The sequence below is a fragment of the Andrena cerasifolii genome, chromosome 4, assembly GCF_050908995.1.
Source record: "Andrena cerasifolii isolate SP2316 chromosome 4, iyAndCera1_principal, whole genome shotgun sequence".
In the NCBI taxonomy this organism is placed as follows: Eukaryota; Metazoa; Arthropoda; class Insecta; order Hymenoptera; family Andrenidae; genus Andrena; species Andrena cerasifolii.
The window spans coordinates 4,457,247-4,478,859 of NC_135121.1; the positions used below are offsets into that span (position 1 = coordinate 4,457,247).

Consider the following 21,613-nt stretch of genomic DNA (forward strand, 5'->3'; position numbering starts at 1 on the left):
ACGATATCACCTGCAGGGGTCAGTCGTAGCTTTGGTGGGGGTTAGCGCGGAGGGTGGCGAAGAGAGAGAGAGAGAGAGAGATAGAGAGAGAGAGAAAGAGAGAGAGAGTATTCGTGCAGGTTGGTGGTTCGCTAGTTAGTTCGCGGCAGCGATAACCCCCGATGCGCGTGTGCACGCACGTATTTCAATGTGTTAGGTTAAATTCGCTTATACAGAGAGAACCGGAGACCTCAAAGCCGTTTTCCTCGGCCGTTCGATACGCGCGCGCGCGAAACGAATCGACTTCGTCCATAGTATCGTCACAGTTCTCGTCGGGGACGTCCGTGATTTTGCACCCTTGCTCGAGTCACGAATTACCGAACTATATGACGAGGGTGCACCACGGTTTCCTCTCCTATTCTCCTTCGTCTCCGTCTCTCTTCTTCTTCGGCTGGTTCCCTTCGGCCGGATTTCGTCTCCCCGCCGCTCCTACGCTCCTCGCCACACCATCTATCGCTCCAGCCACGTACGTGCCACTTTCCTTTCTCGTTCCGCCTCTCATTTCGATTCTGACTCGTACCCTCGCCACCTCTCGCTGCACGTCCCTCTGTCCGCCCGATTCCCTCCCCCGCCCCCCCACCCCCCACACCTCCTCGCCCCGTGCATCAGCGCGTCGTTGTCATCTCGGCCGAGAGATATCGGGGCCACGAATCGCGACGCGATTCCCGTATCCCCTTGGGTAGAACAGGTGGTAACTGTGGCTCGCGAGTGTCGTGCATAGTGCGGCCAGCAAGAGGACCGACCGCTTCTGCCCGCCGTCTACCCCATCGCTTTCCTCCGTTCAACCTTGTCGTTCGGCATCGTTTTACACTTTTATACCGCGATGCGATCAGCCGCCGAATCGCGCGTGACCGATAAACAGGAGTCGCCGCAACACAGGAGGCCGAATTAGGTAGAGCGGTAGCCGTGAGGACGCATCGGGAAGGAAACATCGCGCGACGTTTCCGTTTGAAAGATTCAGCAGCCTGGTCTTTCACGGCTGGCTGCTCGGTCGCCTGTCCTTTCGCTCGGCCACGGCTCGCTCCTCGACGTCCTTACCGCCTCGAGGGCGAAACCGCGTCGCAGCGGCACGGTCGTCATCGACGAAAAAGGGAGAATCTATATACCGCATCTGCGACACACATTCGCCGCGCGCTCAGTCAATAGCAGCCGCATCCTTTTGAAATTTCAAAAGAGCCACGAACACGAAGCGCCCACGAGTGTGAGACAGGCACCGCGGGCATCTGACGACCGGCGTAGCAAGCTACCGAAAAAAGAAGCTGCGCTCTCCGGCTCATAGGGCCGCCTGTCGCCGGACTGGAAGCCGCAGAATGGCGTGCTCCCAGGGATTTTGTTCACGGCGACCGGGACGGAGCCCCGCGAGACGCGTGAAAAAAGCTGCCGGCGCTCGCCAGTGAAAGGGAACAAGGGACCGAGGACTCTGGGGCCAGGGAGTCGCAACGATGAAAGGTACAAATTTCGGTGAGCCGAGGAACCAAAGATTCCAATGATACCTTCGCAAGGTGGCCGTGAGGGATGTAAAGGTTCTCCCAACCCTCCGAGCAACGGCTCTGAGGACAATGGCTTCACTAATCGACCTCGAGTGGCGGGCCTTTACGCGACGAACCTCTCCAGAGAAGAGCTCGTTCGGTTCTCGTCAGGAGAGACTACTCGATCCCGCGCTCCCGCGCGAGATATTCTTGAGAGACCGTCGCGGGAGATTGGGAGCCAGCGAAGTTTAAACCTGCCTGCAGGCATCGCCGAGGAGTTCGAGCTGCTGGATCGCTCGAGGCACGGGATCTCGAGGACGCCCCAGCCATTGAGAAGGGGCGAACACTACGAGCCTAGGCCCAGGTTCGATCCGGACTCCGCCAGGCACGAGTACCATGGATCCCCATCGATCGAGGCGGCTCGCGCCAGGGACCATCATCAGCAACAGGATGAGCGGATGGCTCGTGGTCCCGACGCCCTCCGCGGATCCGTCCTGGAGTTTCCGCGCGGCGAGGAGGCTCCGTGGATCGACTCGAGCGTCGACAGTTCTAGGATGCCGATTCCGGGCCGCGACTACGGCGGGAGGAGAGGGCAGGATGCCGCTTCGTCCTCCGCTTCGATACTCATATCCCCCGCGAGCGAGACCGGCGAATGCCATGGACCATCGCCCCCGGAAGCGGAGAAACCATCGCCGCCACCGTACGCGGGTCTCAGCCCACCGGAGTACACGGGTCACGAGTACGGGGACAACGTCGAGACTCCGTCCCCGATCTTCGCCACTTATCCGCTGGCATCGTACGCCGAGGAGACGCGCCACGGTCGATCCCGATCGTCCGTTTCGGACGTCGAGCTTGAGTATGCGGCCCGCGAGGAACGCTCGAGGGCCAACGAGAGGCTGGCAGCCACCGAGTCGGGGCAAGCCTCCGCCGCGGCTAGATCGAGGGCGTCCAGGCAACACGGTCACCGAGAGGCTTCAGAGTCCGAAGTGATCTACGAGAAATCTACCGACGAGGATGTCTCCAGGCCCAGAGACGTCGCGAGGCTACGGCCGCCGTTGGCCGCGGCGGCGGGCACATCCGCCGATTCCGGGACCGGCGACTCGGGAAGCGCCGAGATCCAAGTGGATCCGCTCGGTACTCCTCGCGCGGCCACCGCTGACGAGATCTCCGACGACAGGGCCGGGAACGAGCCGGAGAACGGTGCCGCCGCTGGCAAGTCGGCCGTCAAGACGCCGACCGGTAACAATAAGCAAACGGTGAAGCTGTTCACGAAGGAGAGCCTCGACAGGCTGGAGAACAGGACCGTGCAGCTCGTTAGGGATTATGGCTTTCAACCGAAGAGACGAATGTCCGTTGAGGATGGCGCGGTGCTTCCAAACAAATACGAACCGTTCCCGACCGATCTTTACGGTAGACCGCTCGAGGAAATCGACAACTTTATATACGACGAGGTAAGTTCTTTGCCGCGCTATCTTGGTTCATGTTGCACGCTTTACCGTTCGGGCGTTAACTTCCATCGCTGACACTGAGCCACAAAGCCGATGGGGGAACAGTGGTATAGGTAAACGATTGGGTTGGACAAAGGGGAAAATTAAAGCGAAAGAAGCGCGAGAGCGGAGTCGGCGGGGCGGGGTGGGGGTGGGGGTGGGGGTGGGGGTGGGGGGGGGGTGGTAGTGGGAGGGGATTAAAAATTTGATCGTAGAATCGATGGCACCAATCTGGTACGATTGAGAGTGAGAAGAGTCGCGACTCGATCGTTTCGGCCTGGAACAGGAAATTGGAAAGAAGGAAACCATTTTCGAGTCTTGGCGCGTATAAATCGTTCCCTTGACGAGTCGCCAAGTCCGAATAGAATATTTAGATGATCGTGGAATGATTTAAAAACAGAGCGGGATAATCTATTTTCTTTTATGATTTTTTGCTCCCTTTCGGCATCTATAGTGCATTGGGACTTTCTGAAACTGGGACTGTCTGAAAACACTTATAGAGCATCCTTGGAGAACATCTTTTCCCTCGTTGCAACTGCCTTCTATAACTATCAAAATTAATTTCTAGTGTAACGAAATCTGCAATTGCTGGCATTACATATATCTTGGGTTAAACATTTTTTTAAGTACTAATGATAGAAAAAACAGTATGGGTATGATAGATGGTAGCAGGTGCAACAGTGGCGCACGCAGGGGGCAGGGCCCCCGGGCCCTACCCCCCTCCCCAAACAAAAAGTGAAAAAAGGAAAAAAGAAAGGGAGTTGTATCAAGCGCCTGAAAGACGGAGCGAGACAAAGTATCAACGCGTCGCGCGTCATCTGTCTCGCCCCCCTCCCCCCCCCCGAAATAAAATCCTCTGTGCGCCACTGAAGTGCAAGTAGAATGTAATATCGCACAATTAAATTAGTAAATTTTTCATATTTTGTAGTTCAAACGTTCGCGATTACACTGAAAAGAGGAAATAATAATGAACGTTGAAGAAGTAGATGTTCTATTATCCGAAGAATCATACGTCCTTAATCCGAATAATGAATGTTCCTGCCGTATGAATCATTTGAATGGTTCTGTTGACTGCGTGCTCTGAACTACTACGGATAAACTTGCATTACTGACTGCAGCAAAACGTGGACAGAGTTCTAAATCCGATAAGAATTATAAATCTCATGCGATACATCTCGGGTCGCGCCCGTATTCGACTTTACTCGATTTACTCGCATCGCGCCCTATATCATGGGATGGCTCCAAGCTCCCCAGTTTGCACTCAAGCATTCCCGACGCATGTAAATCGTTAGGGTGGCCCTCATTTATACGTGTCGAAATTTTTTTCTGCATTTCTTTGCTCTCACCCCCTAGAACGGTGCCATTTGATAAAAAGAATAGCCCCTGAAAAATTTTATTGCAATCGGACAACAGGAAAGGGTGCCGAACAGGTCTTAAAGTTTAGAATTCATCAGTAGTTTGGATTTAACGAGTTTCTCGAAAAATGGTAAGCCCTATCGAAATTTTGTTCAAATCATATTAAAAGAGCATTCAATTTTCTACAATTACTGTGTATATAATTTTTTCGTGCTTCCAACCATTTTTTAGATAATAGCGTTTGAATATAGAGAGATCGGCAGTTCGCGCGCCCCACCTGTACGGCGTGACGTGTTGTCTATACGCGCGCAGTGCCGACCTCTCTATATTCAAACGCTATTATCTAAAAAATGGTTGGAAGCACGAAAAAATGATATATACAGTAATTGTAGAAAATTGAGTCCTCTTTTAATTTTATTTAAACAAAATTTTGATAGGACTTACCATTTTTGAGAAATTCTTCAAATTCAAACCATTGATGAATTCTAAAATTTAAGGTCCGGTCGGCACCCTTTCCTGCTGTCCGATAGCAATAGTCTTTTTCAGAGACTATTTTTTATGAAATGTAACCATATTAGGGGGTCAAATTAAAGAAACTGTAGGTTGAAAATAAGGGCCACCCTAGTAAATCATTCGCATGTAATTTCGTAACTTTTACCTTGCCCAGATATCTGACGGGTGGCTAGGTTCTCGGGTATTTCAGGTACCAGCGTCGAATCAATAACCATAAGTTGCAGGCGGCACGTTTCCTTTACTCTTCTTTAGAATAGTTCCCCCCCGACAAAGGCCTCTGTGCGTGGCGCAGGGATTGTGCACTCTCGATTTCGCCTGTTTCAGACATTTTGCGTGGTGTCGAAGAGATTTCGTAAAAATTACATCCATAGATTCACGGCGACGAGCAGTTGGTTCATATTCTCCCCATGGAATCCTATAAGGCGGTACTGTATCTTCCTAAGCACGAATCAGTACTTCGATTATATGGTCATGGCTACGATAATATTAAATTGTGCCTTCCTCGCCATGACAGAAACCATCGAGGAAGCTGAGTAAGCATAACATTCCCCGCCAGATTCGCGGATCTCCCGAACAAATGGACCCGCACGTTCGCCCCTATTTCTTTTCCAGATATATATTCTTAGCTATATACACCGCCGAAATGGTGATCAAGTCGATAGCCAAGGGATTTGTGCTCAATAAGTACACCTACCTACGAAACCCGTGGAACTGGCTGGATTTCGTGGTGATCACCAGCGGATACGCTACAATAGGGATGGAAGTAGGGAATCTAGCTGGGCTGAGGACGTTCCGAGTATTGAGAGCCCTCAAGACCGTTTCAATATTGCCTGGTAAGATAGTAAGGGGGAGAGACGTTCTTAACTGCTTGACAAACTGTCGGGTCCGAGCTACGTAACATTTAAGACACCACTTGTCGATCACCGGTTTTTTAAACTGCTCGATCACGAATTAATAAACCACTTCGAGATCGCCGAGGATATTAAAACATCGTGGCCATGCATGCGTGTAATTATTCCCCTTCGGGTCCGGCCGGTCTCTCGAGAAGCTCGCCGAGCTCCCCCAATTTATGATGAGGCGACGCGATCGTGATTGTACGACGTCTCCGTTTCAGGCTTGAAAACTATCATCAACGCATTGTTACATAGTTTTAAGCAGCTTGCCGAAGTGATGACGCTCACGATCTTCTGTCTCATGGTGTTCGCGCTTTTCGCCCTGCAAGTTTACATGGGCGAGCTTCGGAACAAGTGTGTAAAGAATATAGAATCTAATGACACGCAAATCGACTGGAACGAGTACGTATCGCGCCTAATATGTGTAAAATAAAAGCAACCCTAGCTCGTGCTCATACATATGCATGTATGTATCAGCGCGGGAGACAATGGGGCTCGTTCAGTCTCGAGAGACGTTAACCGATACCTTCTGCCGTCCACAGGTGGACTTGGAATTCGTCCAACTGGGCATTCGACGAGGATGAGGAGCCGATAATTTGCGGGAACGCGACCGGCGCCAGGTTGGCCCAGGCTTGTTTGTTATCGCGCGCCACTGCCTTAAATGACATTCTCGATTCTAACGTGGGAAACTTTGCTTTCCAGGCACTGCAACGAGAGCTACATCTGCCTTTGTGTTGGACCGAATCCAAACCACGGGTTTACAAACTTCGATAATTTTCTGTGGTCGATGCTCACCACGTTCCAACTGATCACACTGGATTACTGGGAAGACGTCTACAATAAGGTATCCTGTCGCCACCTAGCCCTCTCTCCTCGCGCACTCCCCGGACTGATTGCATTGCTAAGGGACGTCTACGCTAATCCATAGGTGTTGTCGGCGTGCGGACCTATCAGCGTCTCGTTCTTCACGGTGGTCGTGTTTTTCGGCTCGTTTTATTTAATCAATCTGATGCTGGCGGTCGTTGCGCTCAGCTACGAGGAGGAAGCAGAAATTACCAACGAGGTACGTGATTATATTAAAGGCTCCTTCAAACGAGACACTCGGTAGTCGGGCGATTGGTGTTCTAGATACACAGCTACACACTCCACAACCACTACCGAAACATCGATGACTCTCTGACGTCAGTCTCGCACATTTCCCACCCTTCTCTCTCACTTGCCGCGTTATAACATCTCATTGCTGCAGATAGGAAGAATGCCGGATACATCGGGTCACGCCATAAGTAATGTTGTTCCTCTTTTTTTTTTTTTTTTGTTCATTCTGCCTCGAGAAAGCCTGATGCATTGTTTATGCAGCGTGCACGTGCAAAACATTCCGGCGCGCCTTTGAAAGGGGCGTCCTTTCTTCGGACTAAATCGAGCATTAAAAGTGTCCCTGACCTATATCTTCGTGACAAAAAGAAGATTGGAGGATGAACCCCAGCTAGACTCGTACATGCGCGAGTTTGAAAAGGGGCGATACAGTTACCGATGCCGTCGGAGACACTGGCCGGGAGTATGTCGGCATGATCTTCAGAATTTTGACACGGTGCTTCTGACCTTTCTGACAGTGCGGGTTCCGGTCGCCCGAGACAATTCGATAACGGGACACGAGACGGAGAGTTTGGTTGACGCAAAACCAAAGTTTATGACGCGATAGTGTGGAGAGCCTGAATTCTGTCGACAACTTTGCGCGCCGACACTTAGGCACAAGAGATTGAAAAAGTATTTAGCGAAACTAGGAAAGTGGATCCCACTGTTCCCTTTGTTCGAGGCACTGCCGAGGGACTTGCCACTGAAGATGAGAAATATGAATTACATACTAATCCTAAACCATCGAGGCAACGAGCTTTGTAAGATGAATGAGCCATAGCTTGTGTAAGACGGGAACTCCGTGCAGAGGTTTTATCACACCTTTAATGGTATATAAAAAATGCGATTGATTTTGAACGTGTAAAACAGAGCCAGGCTGCTATAGCTAGCATTTACAAGGAAAACGTTGTTTCAAATCACCACCTGAGTCACCTCTTTTAAAGAACTCCGCCATTTTTGGGACACCCTGTATATCTAGCAATTGGACAATTCTGATGAAATCTTCTTGACATTAGTGAATCTTTTTCCATTCTGACTATCTATATACCAGGAAAAATTAAACGGTATAGTGTGGACCGCCTGGAATTGACATTGTCAGTGGCGGATTTAACAGGCCGCCGATGAGCGGTTGCCGCCTGGGCCCTTGCCCAGAAGGTCCCCCAGGGCCCCATCCTTAAAGAAAATTATGAATTTATCTAAACTATATTTTTTTCTGTACCACTACACTGAGACCGTTTTTAGTAAACTACCTCTTCATTTTCCTGGAAAAAGCGGGCCCCTCCAAAAGTCCCCGTAGGGCCCTATCCTTAAAAAAAATTATGATCTTATACAAGCTATATTTTTTTCAATACTACTACTCTTAGCCCGCTTTTAGTAAACTACCTCTTCATTTTCCCGAAAAATGGGCCCCGCAGAACGTTTGCCACCTGGGCCTTTTTTCATAAATCCGCCACTGGACATTGTACGAGCACTCGAATTTGGAAGAGTGAAATATTTTTAACAAAGGAATTAACAAAAAATGCAAGATGTTCGTACATCGTTGATTAGCCATCCTTTTAATTATTTTTTAATCGACATTATTTGTGGGATGGCGCGGTAGTTATCAATTTTTCAACCACTGAAGGGAACACCGCGAACCTTTACTCACCGATTGCAACGCAACTTCGTGGGTTTGTAGAGTGACGCAAGACAAGAACAACGGTATGTTTCATTCGGGCCCAATCGCCCTTTAAGGGTGTGAAAACTAACCTCAAAGCCAAATAGGCACTCCCACTTTTTCGCGTACAACTCCTAAAGTAGAGGAGACAGAAAAAAATGTTTCAAACAAAAGTTTAATGGTGCACTAAGCGCTGCAAACTTGCGTTAATCAAATTTTAAAAAGAGTTTAAAAAAAAAATACCTGACGAAAAAAAACTTTTTTTCAAAATTTTGTTAAAACAAGTTTGCAGCGCTTAGTGCACCATTAAACTTTTGTTTGAAACATTTGTTTCTATCTCTTGTACTTTAGGAGTTACACGCGAAAAAGTGGGAGTGCCTATTTGACTTTGAGGTTAGTTTTCACACCCTTAAAGGGCGATCGGGCAGGAATGAAACATACCGTTGTTCTTGTCTTGAGTCATTCTATAAACCCAAGAAGTTGCGTTCCAATCGGTGACTTCGGGTTCGCGGTGTTCCCTTGGAGTGCCTCGTCTGAAGTCCGCCTAATTCTTCACTTTTGTACTACTCTCTCTTACCTTCCTTCGAATCGGTAGGAACGAAGGAAAGACTTAACCGACCATCGCGAGGACTCGACGTTTAGTTTCGACCCGACAAAGATCAACGTGAAGACTCTTGCCAAAGAGAAGCAAAAGAAATTGGACGCGCGGAAAGGCGTTCTTCTGAGCAGTTACACGCGGAAGAAGACGCGGAAGAGAAGACGCGCGAGGAGCACTGCCGGAGCTGGCTCAGCTGGCCAGGATAAGAGTGGCTCTGTGCCAAGCAGGTACGTTCATAGCAGAATTATTTCGACAATCTTCCAAGGCACTTTCACGCGACACTGTTTTTATTATCTGTTTGCTGGCCAGATCGGTGACACCGAGCCCAAGTCCAAGTCCAAGGCATTCGGCGGTTCATCGACCGTCTCACTTACTTTTGCAAAATGTCAGTCCGCGGACAGTGGAGACCAACGCGGTTCATCGATTGGCGCCAAATCGTGGGATGCTTCACTCCAGACAGGCGAGCAACAACAGTAATCAGCAATCGTCGCTGGACGACTCGGGGGTGGTCGACGATCACGACGGCGACGACGTCACGTCCGTGGAGGAGCACGACAAACGGGATAACAGGGAATCGAGGCACGATTGGCAGGAGAAAGTACCCAGCAATAACAATGATGCCGATGTGATCGTCGAGCCCGATGCCAGGGCCAGAGCAAGGGCTGGCGCTGATACCGAGGCAGAGACCCCCAGCGAACGTGAAAGATCGCAGCCTACTCGGTCCGGCTACCTTCGAGCATCCACGAACGTCCCCACGTCACTTGGTACTACAACCGCTCGAGAAATCAGGGTGTTTAAATGCAATGGCGTCAAGACGAAGAAACAAATGTACACCTTGCCGCCAGAATATTTATCGCACATTGTTATTTTAGGTAAGACAGAAAAAACTCATAAGTCTATATGTCTATACAGATAAGTCACCCGGATCTCGAGTTAAAGGCTCCCCCAAACCAACGCGAATATCCGCTCCGCGCCGCGGATCAGATAAGGCTGCAGTTTTTTATACGTGGCGGCTTATGGGCAGCGGCTTAAGGCTCCCCCAAACCAACGCGAATTTCGCGGCGCGGAGCAGATCCATCGGGGGTCAGATAACACTGCCCATAAGCTGCCTCTGCCAGCGGCAGTGGCCACGATGGAAACACCGGTTCTCGTTCGATCACCGAAGTTGAGCATCGTGGGGCGCGTACCGGGGAAAGATGGGTGACCGTTTTTCTCCTGGTGCGTCGCTTGCTGCTGGCAACCTTACGGGGTAGGGTTTCCCCGGTTGCGAACGTATATAATTCCGTGACCGTTACGGCCTGTCCAAAAGCAAAAATTCCTTACGGTGGTGTCCCATTGAGTCAAGACGTGGTCTTTCAGACCTCACTCTGCATTCCGTCCACTCTGTGGCCTGCACGGTGGTCTCCTAGAAAGAGATTAAATGCTCACTCCATCTTGCTCGGTTTCAATGCTGCTATAGAGGAAACTCTGAGGCGCAACGCGTCAGTTGGACCTTGAATAAACCGACACTATCTGCCCATAAGCTGCCAACTTGACAGTCAGTGCAGGCGGTCCGTAAGTACCGTGGCTGTGAGGTGCAATGGAGAAGGCCTAAGCCGGGTCCGTCCTGCTGGGGTCGAGCATTATGCTGGCGGCTCTACCTTCTTGTGGTGAACACTGGACAGCCCTGCGCGTCGCTATCGACTTGCAGGGCTGACTAAACGAGCCGCTTCCCCCTCGGGGGTAGACCCAACTTGTCCGATGATTCCTTAACGGGATGAGGACAGGGTTTTTCCAAATTGCGCGCACTCCCATCTTTGCGCGCTGTTCCCTTGTCAATGGAGAGCTAGAAAGTTTAAACTAACATCTCGCGGGTTAAATGCTGCTATAGAAGAAATTCTGAGGCGCAACGCGTCAGTTGGACCTTCATAAACCGACACTACCTGCCCATAAACTGCCACGTATAAAAAACTACAGCTTTATCTGATCCGCGCCGGATCCGCTGCCGCGGCGAATATTCGCGTTGGTATGTGGGTGCCTTTATCTGATCCGCGGCGCGGAGCGGATCCGGCAGCAGTTTTTTATATGTGGTGGCTTATGGGCAGTGTTATCTGATCCGCTCCGCGCCGCGAAATTCGCGTTGGATTGGGGGAGCTTTTACTCGTAAACTTCTCGTGCCGCGAGAAAGTATCTGAAAGCAAAGTTGGGTGGTATTTCAAAAGAACACGCAGTACACGAGGCATTTACTACTTTGCCTTTTTAACGGAGTATGAGGCTCACTTTTGGTGTCTCCTTTAGCTGTAGAATAGTTCCATTCTCTCATTCACTCTTCACAGTGAAGCACATGAAATTGTGATATCATCTCCACTGTTATCTTTGATTATTTGCCATTTTGTGGATACTTTACGCCGTATAAGATTTTGTCCCTTTCGCCTGAAAATTTCGCTGGTCAATTTTGATGCGTCTACTCGACCCATCAGAGCACCTATGCTCTTCAGACCTTCGTTACAGTAATCGCCCGTTATGAGTCCGTCGAACAGGGCTGGCGGACTCATAGTGGCTTGCGGACATGGTTCCGCGCGGCCAGTGGCGCGAGTGAGAGAACCGGACAACGAGCGAGAGGACACGAAAGCGTCGACACGAAGTTGCCGTCGGGTACGAAAGAGAGAAAGCATGATACTTTGTCTCGCTGCGTCTTTCAGCTCGAGCTTGGGCTCGACCCGCGTGCGGGCCCCTTCAGCTGAAAGACGGAGCGAGACGAGGTATCATGCTTTCTCTCTTTCGTACCCGACGGCAACTTCGTGCCGACGCTTTCGTGTCCTCTCGCTCGTTGTCCGGTTCTCTCACTCTCGTCCGCAGGCTTCCAAGAAATGGTGGGGATAGTCGCCGGACTCTCAACGGGCGGAAAAACGGACTTATAACGGACGATTACTGTACTCGTCGCGTTTTAGTGTTACGAATCCAATTTGCAGAATTTGTACTTTGGCGAACAATTATAACGAGGTGATAGATTTTTTTGCACAGAACGACTTAGAGTTCTTGATGGGAAATTATGATGATTACGTGATAGGTTACTCGTTCAGTCTGCAATGTATTTTCTAGCTTTGCTTTATCGTGATATTCTGTTTGTACTTTGAATTTTGTTCTCGGGGTTTGATGGGTTGTTTCTCGTGCGCGGTAATGTTTGTTTTGTTATTTTGTTCACTTTGTAAATAATGCGGTATTCCTGTAAAAGATAATAAATACATAAAATGTTCCACAGCCAGGGCCGGCGGAACCCATTATGCAAGTAATGCGCCGCATAAGGGCGCCAGCCGAAGGGGGTGCTAAAAACTATACCGCAGACTTAATAATAAAGGAATCCAACTCCCATATAAACAAAACGTAAACATAATTCTTTTTTATGGTACCTCGTAAAGGCAAAACATATTAAATAGAAAACGGGTGCAAAAATTTAGGGGCGGCAAAAATTTTCTTGCATAAGGGCGCCAACCATCCTCGCGCCGGCCCTGTCCACAGCTACCTACAGCTTTCTGCTAACTATTAAATTGTTTCACCACTTGGCAAATTCTGCAAGCCTTAAAATAAATGATAATCCGATGATGCCAAGTTATGAGAGTACGACGGTGGCTTTATTCTCTAGCTTAACTACTCGCCATTTTAAATTACACAGTTTTTGTGCCATAAGTCCGCGTGTGTTCGTGGTGATGGTAGGAAGAGATTCCTTTTTTTTCATAATGACTGCAGGTCTTTTATCAATAATTAAGCGAAGATCCAATAAATGATCTCTTAAAGCATATGAGATCAGAAGTTAATAATTGCAGAGACATTGGTTCACTCAGTTCACTGTTTCATTTAAAATAGACAACGTGGTAGTTGCATGATAGTTGTCCTGCACATTATGCATAAGCATGGCGGGTATTGTAGAGGAAGTTCCCTATTCGATGGATTGGACGTGGCGGAGAAATTTCGTGACCAGCCCGTTCTTTGTACTTAAGGGTGTACAGGACTATTGAAATCTTGAGAAATCGATTTTTTTATTATTATCAATTCTGAAAGTGCCATGCTTTGTGAACATTTACAACAAAGTTTCGTGAAGAAATTCGGATAATTACGGAAATTATAGCGCTGAACGTAATTGAGTGCACCGTCGAGTAACGGGCTCGCGGAGCGGTATTGGCGTAGGGAACTTACGCTTTGAAGCCGTTTATCTCGAAACTACATTTTCAAACACGGTGTACATCATAACTCTTGAACGAATGAATATTTTCACCCGAAATTTTAACCGAAGCTGTGGAATTCCTTTCTCTATCGTGTGGAATTTTTGCATCAACATTGGATGTTTGTAAAACATTTTATAACTGATTAAAAACGATTTTTTCCCATACAAAATGTGGGGGAAAATTGATTCGCGCGTAACTTTTACAATTTTTGTTTAAATTCGCCCAGCAGAATTTCACATGATTACTCTTAGTGTAGAAATTACTCACCCCAAAGCATTTTGCTTTTAGATGATTGGTTCACCTGGGACTAGGGTAAAGGACCCAATTACTGACACCTAACCAATTACTGTCACCTTAAGCTATTTTACTTAAAATAACGAATAATTAATCTATAGTATAGATTATAGGTTGAATTACATAATTATTTTTGTGTATGATTTTACAACGTTTATTTATTCGTTATTTTAAGTAAAGTAGCTTAAGGTGACAGTAACTGGTTAGGTGTCAGTAATTGGGTTCTTTACCCTATGTACACCGGTTACAGCTGCGCGCTACGCGGGACGATCTTTAGCTTCAATTAACTTGAGTACTTTTCAACATTGTGACAATTTTTTTATTTCACATTACTTGTAAAAGCGTACATAAAAAACTGTGAAAAATGCCGGTATGGTGATTATTTGGTATTTTAGTAATCCGACCGGCAAGAAACCGTCGATTTCAGTCGTTCAATAGTCCTATACCCCCTTAAGGGCTCCCACAGATAAGGCTCCCAAAGATAAGCCACGTATAAAAAACTGCTGAACCGCGGCGGATCCGCTGCCGCCGCAAATATTCGCGCCAGTCTGTGGGAGCCTTAATACTTCATCCCCCGCTGTTACGTATACGCGATTTTACGATTTTCATTTGTTACCTCGAGCGAGTCGAAAATTAAATTTTATTTCATATTTATCATCGTTAAGACTGTACTACTCAAAGATTTCTACTCTACATATTTACAAAATGCTGTTTTCATGGTTTTTCAAAATCAACGATTAATTGGGATATTTGCAAAAATAGGCAGAGAGCGCAATGTATAGCCATAGTAATATTAATAGCATATCGCAGTTTTCGAGAAATTCGATTTTAAAAATTTGCATTTTTTTTCCAAAATCGAATTTCTCGAAAACTGAGGGTGACGGCGACAAACGGTTTACGGATTCGTTATCAGTGCACAAAATTCTATAAGAAACGGCATGTTACAGAACAGAAAAGAGCTCATTTTTGCTGGACAGTGTTATTTGATGATGATCAACTGAAAAATGATGCTCGTTACATATCATTCACGTCAAGAGACATAAAAACGTGTCATTGCATTTAGGTCGTCTCTAATCGGCAATACTTTGATCATCGTTTAGAAGAAAAATTACTGTACGATTATTTCCGCAGCTATTACCACCTTGATCTCATATACCTTAACCTTTAGAGCAGAGGTGCACAGGGAGCCGTTTTTAGCGCCCAGCTGCGAGCAACCCGCCTGTCCCGTTGCTAAGGTTAGAATCGGTGAGGCGAACTGCAGTAGTGTACGTGCATTTGGTATGACTTGAAACCAGCTATATACACTACTGCAGTTCTCCTCACTGATTCTGACCTTAGCAACGGGACAGGCGGGTTGCTCGCAGCTAGGCGCTAAAAACGGCTCCCTGTGCACCTCTGCTTTAGAGGGCCGGGATTCCTTCATTGAAGTTGTAAATTTTATTTACTTAAAATTTATGCGTATATGCCACCAAAATGGCTGGCAAAGTATCCAAATTCTTAGGTGGCCAGCCCGACCCTCTAAAGGTTAATAAATTTTTACTCAGTGTTCGACACTCAAATTATACAGAGTGGCCCAGGCTTTCGCGGTCAAACTGCGCCAATGTATTCTGTGGACAGAAATAAGGAAATAATGTTTATGTAAATATAGGTGCAATGAAGTTCTGTTCAAAAGTTATAGTATGGTGGAGTAAGAATAGGTTGACGATAACTGAAGAGTCCTTGTAGAAAACAGTAGAAGGGCCAAAAATTAAATTTTATACTATAGCATTAACATTGGCAGGTAAAAGATTTTCCGATTAAATTTTGTTTTTCATTTTGGCACTTACAGTGTTTTCTACAAGGACTCTTCAACTATGGTTGCACGATTATTATTCTCAAATGGATAGAGAGAGAGAGACATTCTTTCGCTACCAAGATCGCCAAATCACACGATTCTTAATATTGTGGAAACTGACAAAAAATGTTTATGAAACGGGAATTAATTCACGTAATTCCTTAATTGAAAACTATGTAATGTACTCACCCTTTACGTAGCGTTTTCATCTTACTTTCTCTGCAAACACGAATCAGACTATTTACCAAAAAAATAAAAAAAATAAAAAAATTCACCGTTTGAACTCATTTCACATCTGTTTCATTTAAACGATCGTAACATTACGAATTAGTTGTAATGTACTGACCCTTTACTTATCGGTGTCCTCTGACTTTCTCTGCAAACATGAATCAGACTATTTACCAAAAAAAAAAATTTATTTTTTTTTATTTTATTTTTTTATTTTATTATTTTTTTTTTTTGGTAAATAGTCTGATTCATGTTTGCAGAGAAAGTCAGAGGAAACCGATAAGTAAAGGGTCAGTACATTACAACTAATTCGTAATAGTACGATCGTTTAAATGAAACAGACGTGAAATGAGTTAAAACGGTGATTAATTCGATATTTCAGCGATGCTGTATCGGTACGAACGGTTGAGATTTTGAAACAGAATATTAATAGAACTGCAGAATATACTGGCACAGTTTGGCTGTTAAAACCTGGAGCGCCCTGTACAATAAAATGTCGGGTGTTTTCTTTAAGGGTGCTCACCCATCAAATCACTCCAAAAACGGTAATTTTTAGGATTATATTTAAAAAGAAAAAAGTAAACGTCTTAGAGTTAAAAAAAATTTTTAGCCTCTATATGGACATCATTGAAGATAATAACATATTTTTTTGCTCACACTATAACGTTTACTTTTGTTTATAAACGAAATCCAAAAAATGATCTACTTTTGGAGTGATGTGATAGGGGAGTACCCTTAAAAAAACTGGTCTCGATATGTTAATAAAAACGCAAGATGGCAAAGAACTAATCATTGTATTGCACGCATCCTTCAATACTTTGCAAGTTCTATTTGAAACATCTTCACACACGACAGCTCACCTTACGAGTAACCATTTCAAAGTGCTGGATCGATCAGTACATTAACAAATAGGTAATTCTAATTTCTCATCACGAACTCTCTTGTCCATAGATGATCTTCCGGATAGAAACTGCGAGAAGTGCATACAATGCTGCATAGATTACGAGGGCTGGCTACGGTTTCAGAATTGCCTGTACAAGGTAGGTACATGAAAAAGGTAAAAGTAGCGTCGAGAGGGGAGCGTCTTCGAAAGGAACGCAAGTGTTTTCAGAAGGGGTTCGATATTCGTTGCGTGTTTTGGGGTAATGTTCGCGAGCATTAACGAATACCGAACGACGGCTAATAGATATGTATATGTACACACGTAACGATAGCATGCGCGCAAAAGAGAAAGAAAAAAGAGAGGGTGAGAGAGAGAGAGAGGGAGAGAGATAGAGGGGTAGAGGGAGAATAGAAAAAGCAAAAACGTAACAAATAGATGGAAAACGCTCGACTCTCGATTGACGAGTGGCTCGTATCTAGGTAGTGAGAGATCCGCTATTCGAGTTGACGATCACACTTTGCATCGTCCTGAATACCGGCTTCTTGGCGATGGAGCATCACGGAATGAGCGAGTCGATACGACAGGCGCTCAACATCGGTAATAAAGTGTTTACCAGTATCTTCACCTTCGAATGCTTGCTGAAGCTGTTGGCGCTGAGCAAAGACTTTTTCGCCAACGGGTGGAACAATTTCGATTTGATAATAGTGTCAGCGTCTCTGATAGATCTTACCTTCGAGCTGGTAGACGGTCTCTCCGTGATACGCGGGCTGAGGCTTCTGCGTGTCTTAAAGCTGGCGCAATCCTGGACGACGATGAAGGTTCTGCTGAGCATTATCATCTCGACGATCGGCGCGCTCGGGAATCTCACCTTAGTTCTGGTGATCGTGATTTACATATTCGCCGTGATCGGCATGCAGTTGTTCAGCAAAGACTACACCCTGGACAAGTTCTACCCGGACCCGGTGCCACGTTGGAACTTCAACGATTTCTTTCACTCGTTCATGATGATATTCCGCATACTGTGCGGCGAATGGATCGAGCCCCTGTGGGACTGCATGCGGGCGGAGGAGGTGGACGGGCCGGGGACTTGCTTCGCTATATTCTTGCCGGCCCTCGTGATGGGTAACTTCATGGTGCTGAATCTCTTCCTCGCCTTGCTGCTCAACAGCTTCAACTCCGAGGAGCTGAAGCAGAAGAAAGAGGAGGTTGGCGAGGACTCGAAGCTGGCCCGATCGTTCGATCGCATCCGCTCGATCATACGGAAGAACAAATGCTCGCGCATGGGCGTTGGTAAAGCGAGGGGGAAGGACGCACGCCTGGAGAAGATCGTGAGGCGCGTGATGGATCGATCGGACAACGAGACCAAGTACGCCATTCAAGAGACCGTGCTCAGCCTCCCGAAAGACAACGTTTACAACAGGTCGTACCAGGAGAGCCTGAATCAGCCTGTCTTCACTTACGACCCGATGTACGACCAGTCGCAGTTAGAGGAGGAGAAGTATGAACAGTGGGAGAACGAGCCGGAGAGAGACGACGGGGAGTCGCAGTACGACGAAAGTGGTTCCATCAAGGGGAAGCAGTCCGAGTCGAAAGAATGCTATGCGGAGGAATGCCAAGATCCCGAGGGCGCGAAAGACTCGTCTGCAAGCAAAGTGCCCACGGAAGAGAGGACTGCGATGCTGCCGCAAGAAGATCCGTTTCCTAAACGCGAGGACCGAGTACCGAAACGACCGTGGCACGCGCTCGTCAGCTACGTCGACGAGCTCACCGTGGGCGGCAGAAGGGACAGTAAAGGAAAATACACAGATGGTATGGGATCCTTCCCAGGATTTGGGAGGAGCAAACCACTCAAAGAACCGCAGGATTGCTTGCCACGGCAGTGTTATCAAAAGTAAGAAAAGCATGTTTTCTTTATTCGCATACATAATCCTTTCGCTGATGCGGGCATGGTCCTACGCCGCGCCGAGGCGTAGGTACGTTATTCCCACAAAATACACGTATCTCTTCTGCCTACCCCAGGGCTCTCCAGCGTAGGGGCCCCTCACGCGCCTGCTTCCCCTTCCAATCTTTATTTCGCGCAGCGTGCCTTCCGTTGTCAAGGAGACCGCGCGACGCTACGAAGACTGCCATGACCAGAGTTAGAAGCGATGGAGCCGCAGTGAATGGAGGGGGAAACACCTACAGGAGTGGTGGTTATGTGCGCATGAACTGCGCCTGCGTCAGTCACGCACGCATTACCACCGCTCCTGTAAGTGTTTCCCCCTCCATCACTGCGGCCCCATCGCTCCCTACTCTGGCCATGACGGGCTAGCGTCTTCGCGGTTAGCGTCGCGCGGTATCCCTGACAACGCGGACGAGAGTGGGAGAACCCCAAGCTCCCGTGAGAGCGACCTTGGACAGCCCTGGTCTATCCCTTTGTTCCCACGAATAAGCGAATAAATTACGAAATCTTCACCTTGTTATGCAATTTATCACTTGCCAGCGTTTAAAATGTTTGCCGGCCTAAACGTGGAATGGGCACGGCGTGACGTTGAGCTCGCGCCAGGGAAAGGGTTAGCCTTATTCGCTGCCTTGCGAGAGGAGCAAGAATGGCCATTGAGGTGCTGCGATAGGGACGAGTGTTTTTAAATTGGGAATGGATAAAAACGTAAGGGATCAGGGATGCGCTATACACTAGAGCTCTGCAACGGGCGGGTATACCGTGGGTCAACCCGCCCGTTACCCGTTCCTATTTTGACTCATCTGGCCCAGCCCGGCCCGGCCCGGTCCGGCCCGCGTCGGGCAAGACGGGTTAGCGTTCATTTCTATCCGCCCGAAACTGTTTCCAGCCGTGTGACGTATCCGACCTGTCCATGTCCGTATTTGCAGAACCGCTGCGAGGATGGTGGCGCCCTCATGCAGAAAATGTATGCCGCCTCCAAATTTAATTTCTTACATTTACTTGTATTTTAACTTCTGTTATTTACATATAGTTGATAAGTATAATACGCGTTAATAACAAAGTTTCGGACGGGTATGGGTGGGCTGGACAGCCGGCGGATCCTTCGGGCTAATGACGATTCGAGTGTGGGCGGGTTGGGTACAACGAGAAACAGTCGTGGGCCGGGCGGGCCAAACCCGCCCGTTGCAGAGCTCTACTATACACGTATTTAAGGATAGTACTACGGAACTATTTATAGCAGCGGTGCACAGGGAGCCATTTTTAGCGCCTAGCTGCGAGCAACCCGTCTGTCCCGTTGCTAAGATTAGAATCGGTGAGGCGAACTGCAGTAGTGTACGTGCATTTGGTATGACTTGAACCCAATTATATATACTACTGCAGTTCTCCTCACCGATTCCAACCTTAGCAATGGGACAGGCGGGTTGCTCGCAGCTAGGCGCTAAAAACGGCTCCCTGTGCACCCCTGATTTATAGAAAACATCCTTAAAGAATTATAGTCCAGTGAAATTAGGATCTGTCTACGGAATAATTCCCAGCAAACTACGTTTTGGCATGGGCCTTTATTTCGTCGTTTTAAACACTTTGTCAAAAGTCCCCATCGATCCGACATCTGCTAAAAATTTTACAGAGGTTCGAAGCTAAAAAAAAACTGTTTTTCGCGATTATCTCGTTCGCTATCAGTTTCGCGTGAAAAATGGTTATTACGAAATTTATAGCTAAGGAAATTCTGCACGAAAAAGATTCCATGATATTTTTTCGTAGGTGTAACCATTTTCATGTATGACGGGTTACCAAGTTCCAACTATCATAATTTGACAGGGGGAGATCCCGAACCCGGAAATTCAAGAAATTATGAAACTTTGTGAATATATAGGGGACGTCCTCCTGAATACAACGCAATTTTATTTGCTGCCCAAATTCACTCCAAGAGGGTGTAATTGACCCCTGAATATTTTTCGATTTTGTATTATTACTCGCGAACTGTAGCAGGTAGAAAAAATGTTTTCAAGAAAAAGTTACTTCTTTTAATTAGGACTGTCATTTGGTAACTTATAGTCCCTACAGTTCTTACAGTTCGGGAGTTATAACACAAAATCGGAAAATAGCCGGACTTTCAGGGGTCAATTGCACCCCCTTAGAGTGAATTTGGGCAGCAAACAAAACTTGCTGTTTGTTCAGTAGGGAATTCCCTACATATTCACAAAGTTTCAGAATTTTTTGAATTCCCAGGTTCGGGGTGTTCCCTTGTAAGGTTTGCTTACAGTTCTCCTTATCCCATCTAAAAACGATTCGTCTCGATCGTAGCTCCCCCGGGCCAGAGCTCATCTGGCCAGCGAATAACCATGAAAACGTTCTCCATACAGGTGTAGCTGCATCAATCGATGCATCGAAACATCTATCGGGAAGAAATGGATCAGACTCCGCACGGTGGTCCTCTCGGTGGTCGACACCCCAGGATTCGAATGGATGATATTAGTTTTAATTTTCGCATCTTCCATAACGCTCTGTTTCGAGGATATTTACCTAGATGACAATCCTTTTTTGAAGAAAATCCTCTATTGGACCAACCTTGGCTTCTGCGCGCTTTTCAGTTTCGAGATGCTGCTGAAATGGCTAGCTCTGGGCTTCTGCAAATATTTCACCAGCTTTTGGACGATCTTGGATTTTATAATCGTCTTCGTAAGTAGAACCGTAAATCCATCGGCAGCGTCGATATCGATCGTCTGTGTACGTTTGCGTGTATGTGCGCCAGGGACGCGCATATGTATGTACGTACGCGCGAGCGCATGTGGTTACGAATCTTTACGTCCATCGTTGGCTGCATGGATTTTTCGTTACTTGCCGATCGCCACTTCCGCGCCGGGCATTCCGCTGTCTGTGTGTCACTATCTTTGCTCATTTCCGTGCGTTTCTTTCTGAATTTTTCATATGTATACCCTTGCGGAATCAGGTACGTGTAAAATTAATATGTTGCCCCTACCACACCTCCGACCTCGGATCTTCTCCCCCCACCCCCTCTGGCTTACTTCGATTCACCGCAATTCTTTCAGCTCCGCACAACCACTTCTCTCTTCCCACGGCAAGTGA

General features: G+C 47.3%; 1 protein-coding gene across 5 annotated transcripts in view; it reads left to right on the forward strand.

The window, feature by feature from the left end:
* Positions 1–1,039: 1,039 nt before the first annotated feature.
* Positions 1,040–21,613, forward strand: part of LOC143368611 (sodium channel protein 60E) — a 38,240-nt gene continuing 17,666 nt past the window's right edge. For 3 of the 5 annotated variants that reach the window (XM_076811518.1, XM_076811521.1, XM_076811519.1), the window contains exons 1-12: positions 1,040–2,959; positions 5,189–5,397; positions 5,477–5,697; positions 5,979–6,159; positions 6,300–6,377; positions 6,460–6,601; positions 6,686–6,820; positions 9,141–9,370; positions 9,453–10,015; positions 16,653–16,741; positions 17,064–18,475; positions 20,890–21,205. In XM_076811518.1, the coding sequence (XP_076667633.1) occupies positions 1,526–2,959; positions 5,189–5,397; positions 5,477–5,697; positions 5,979–6,159; positions 6,300–6,377; positions 6,460–6,601; positions 6,686–6,820; positions 9,141–9,370; positions 9,453–10,015; positions 16,653–16,741; positions 17,064–18,475; positions 20,890–21,205 (5,010 nt within the window). In that variant the 5' untranslated portion in view covers positions 1,040–1,525. Of the gene's footprint in view, positions 2,960–5,188; positions 5,398–5,476; positions 5,698–5,978; positions 6,160–6,299; positions 6,378–6,459; positions 6,602–6,685; positions 6,821–9,140; positions 9,371–9,452; positions 10,016–16,652; positions 16,742–17,063; positions 18,476–20,889; positions 21,206–21,613 lie in introns of those variants that run through there. The other 2 variants (XM_076811522.1, XM_076811523.1) reach the window with 2 other exon arrangements.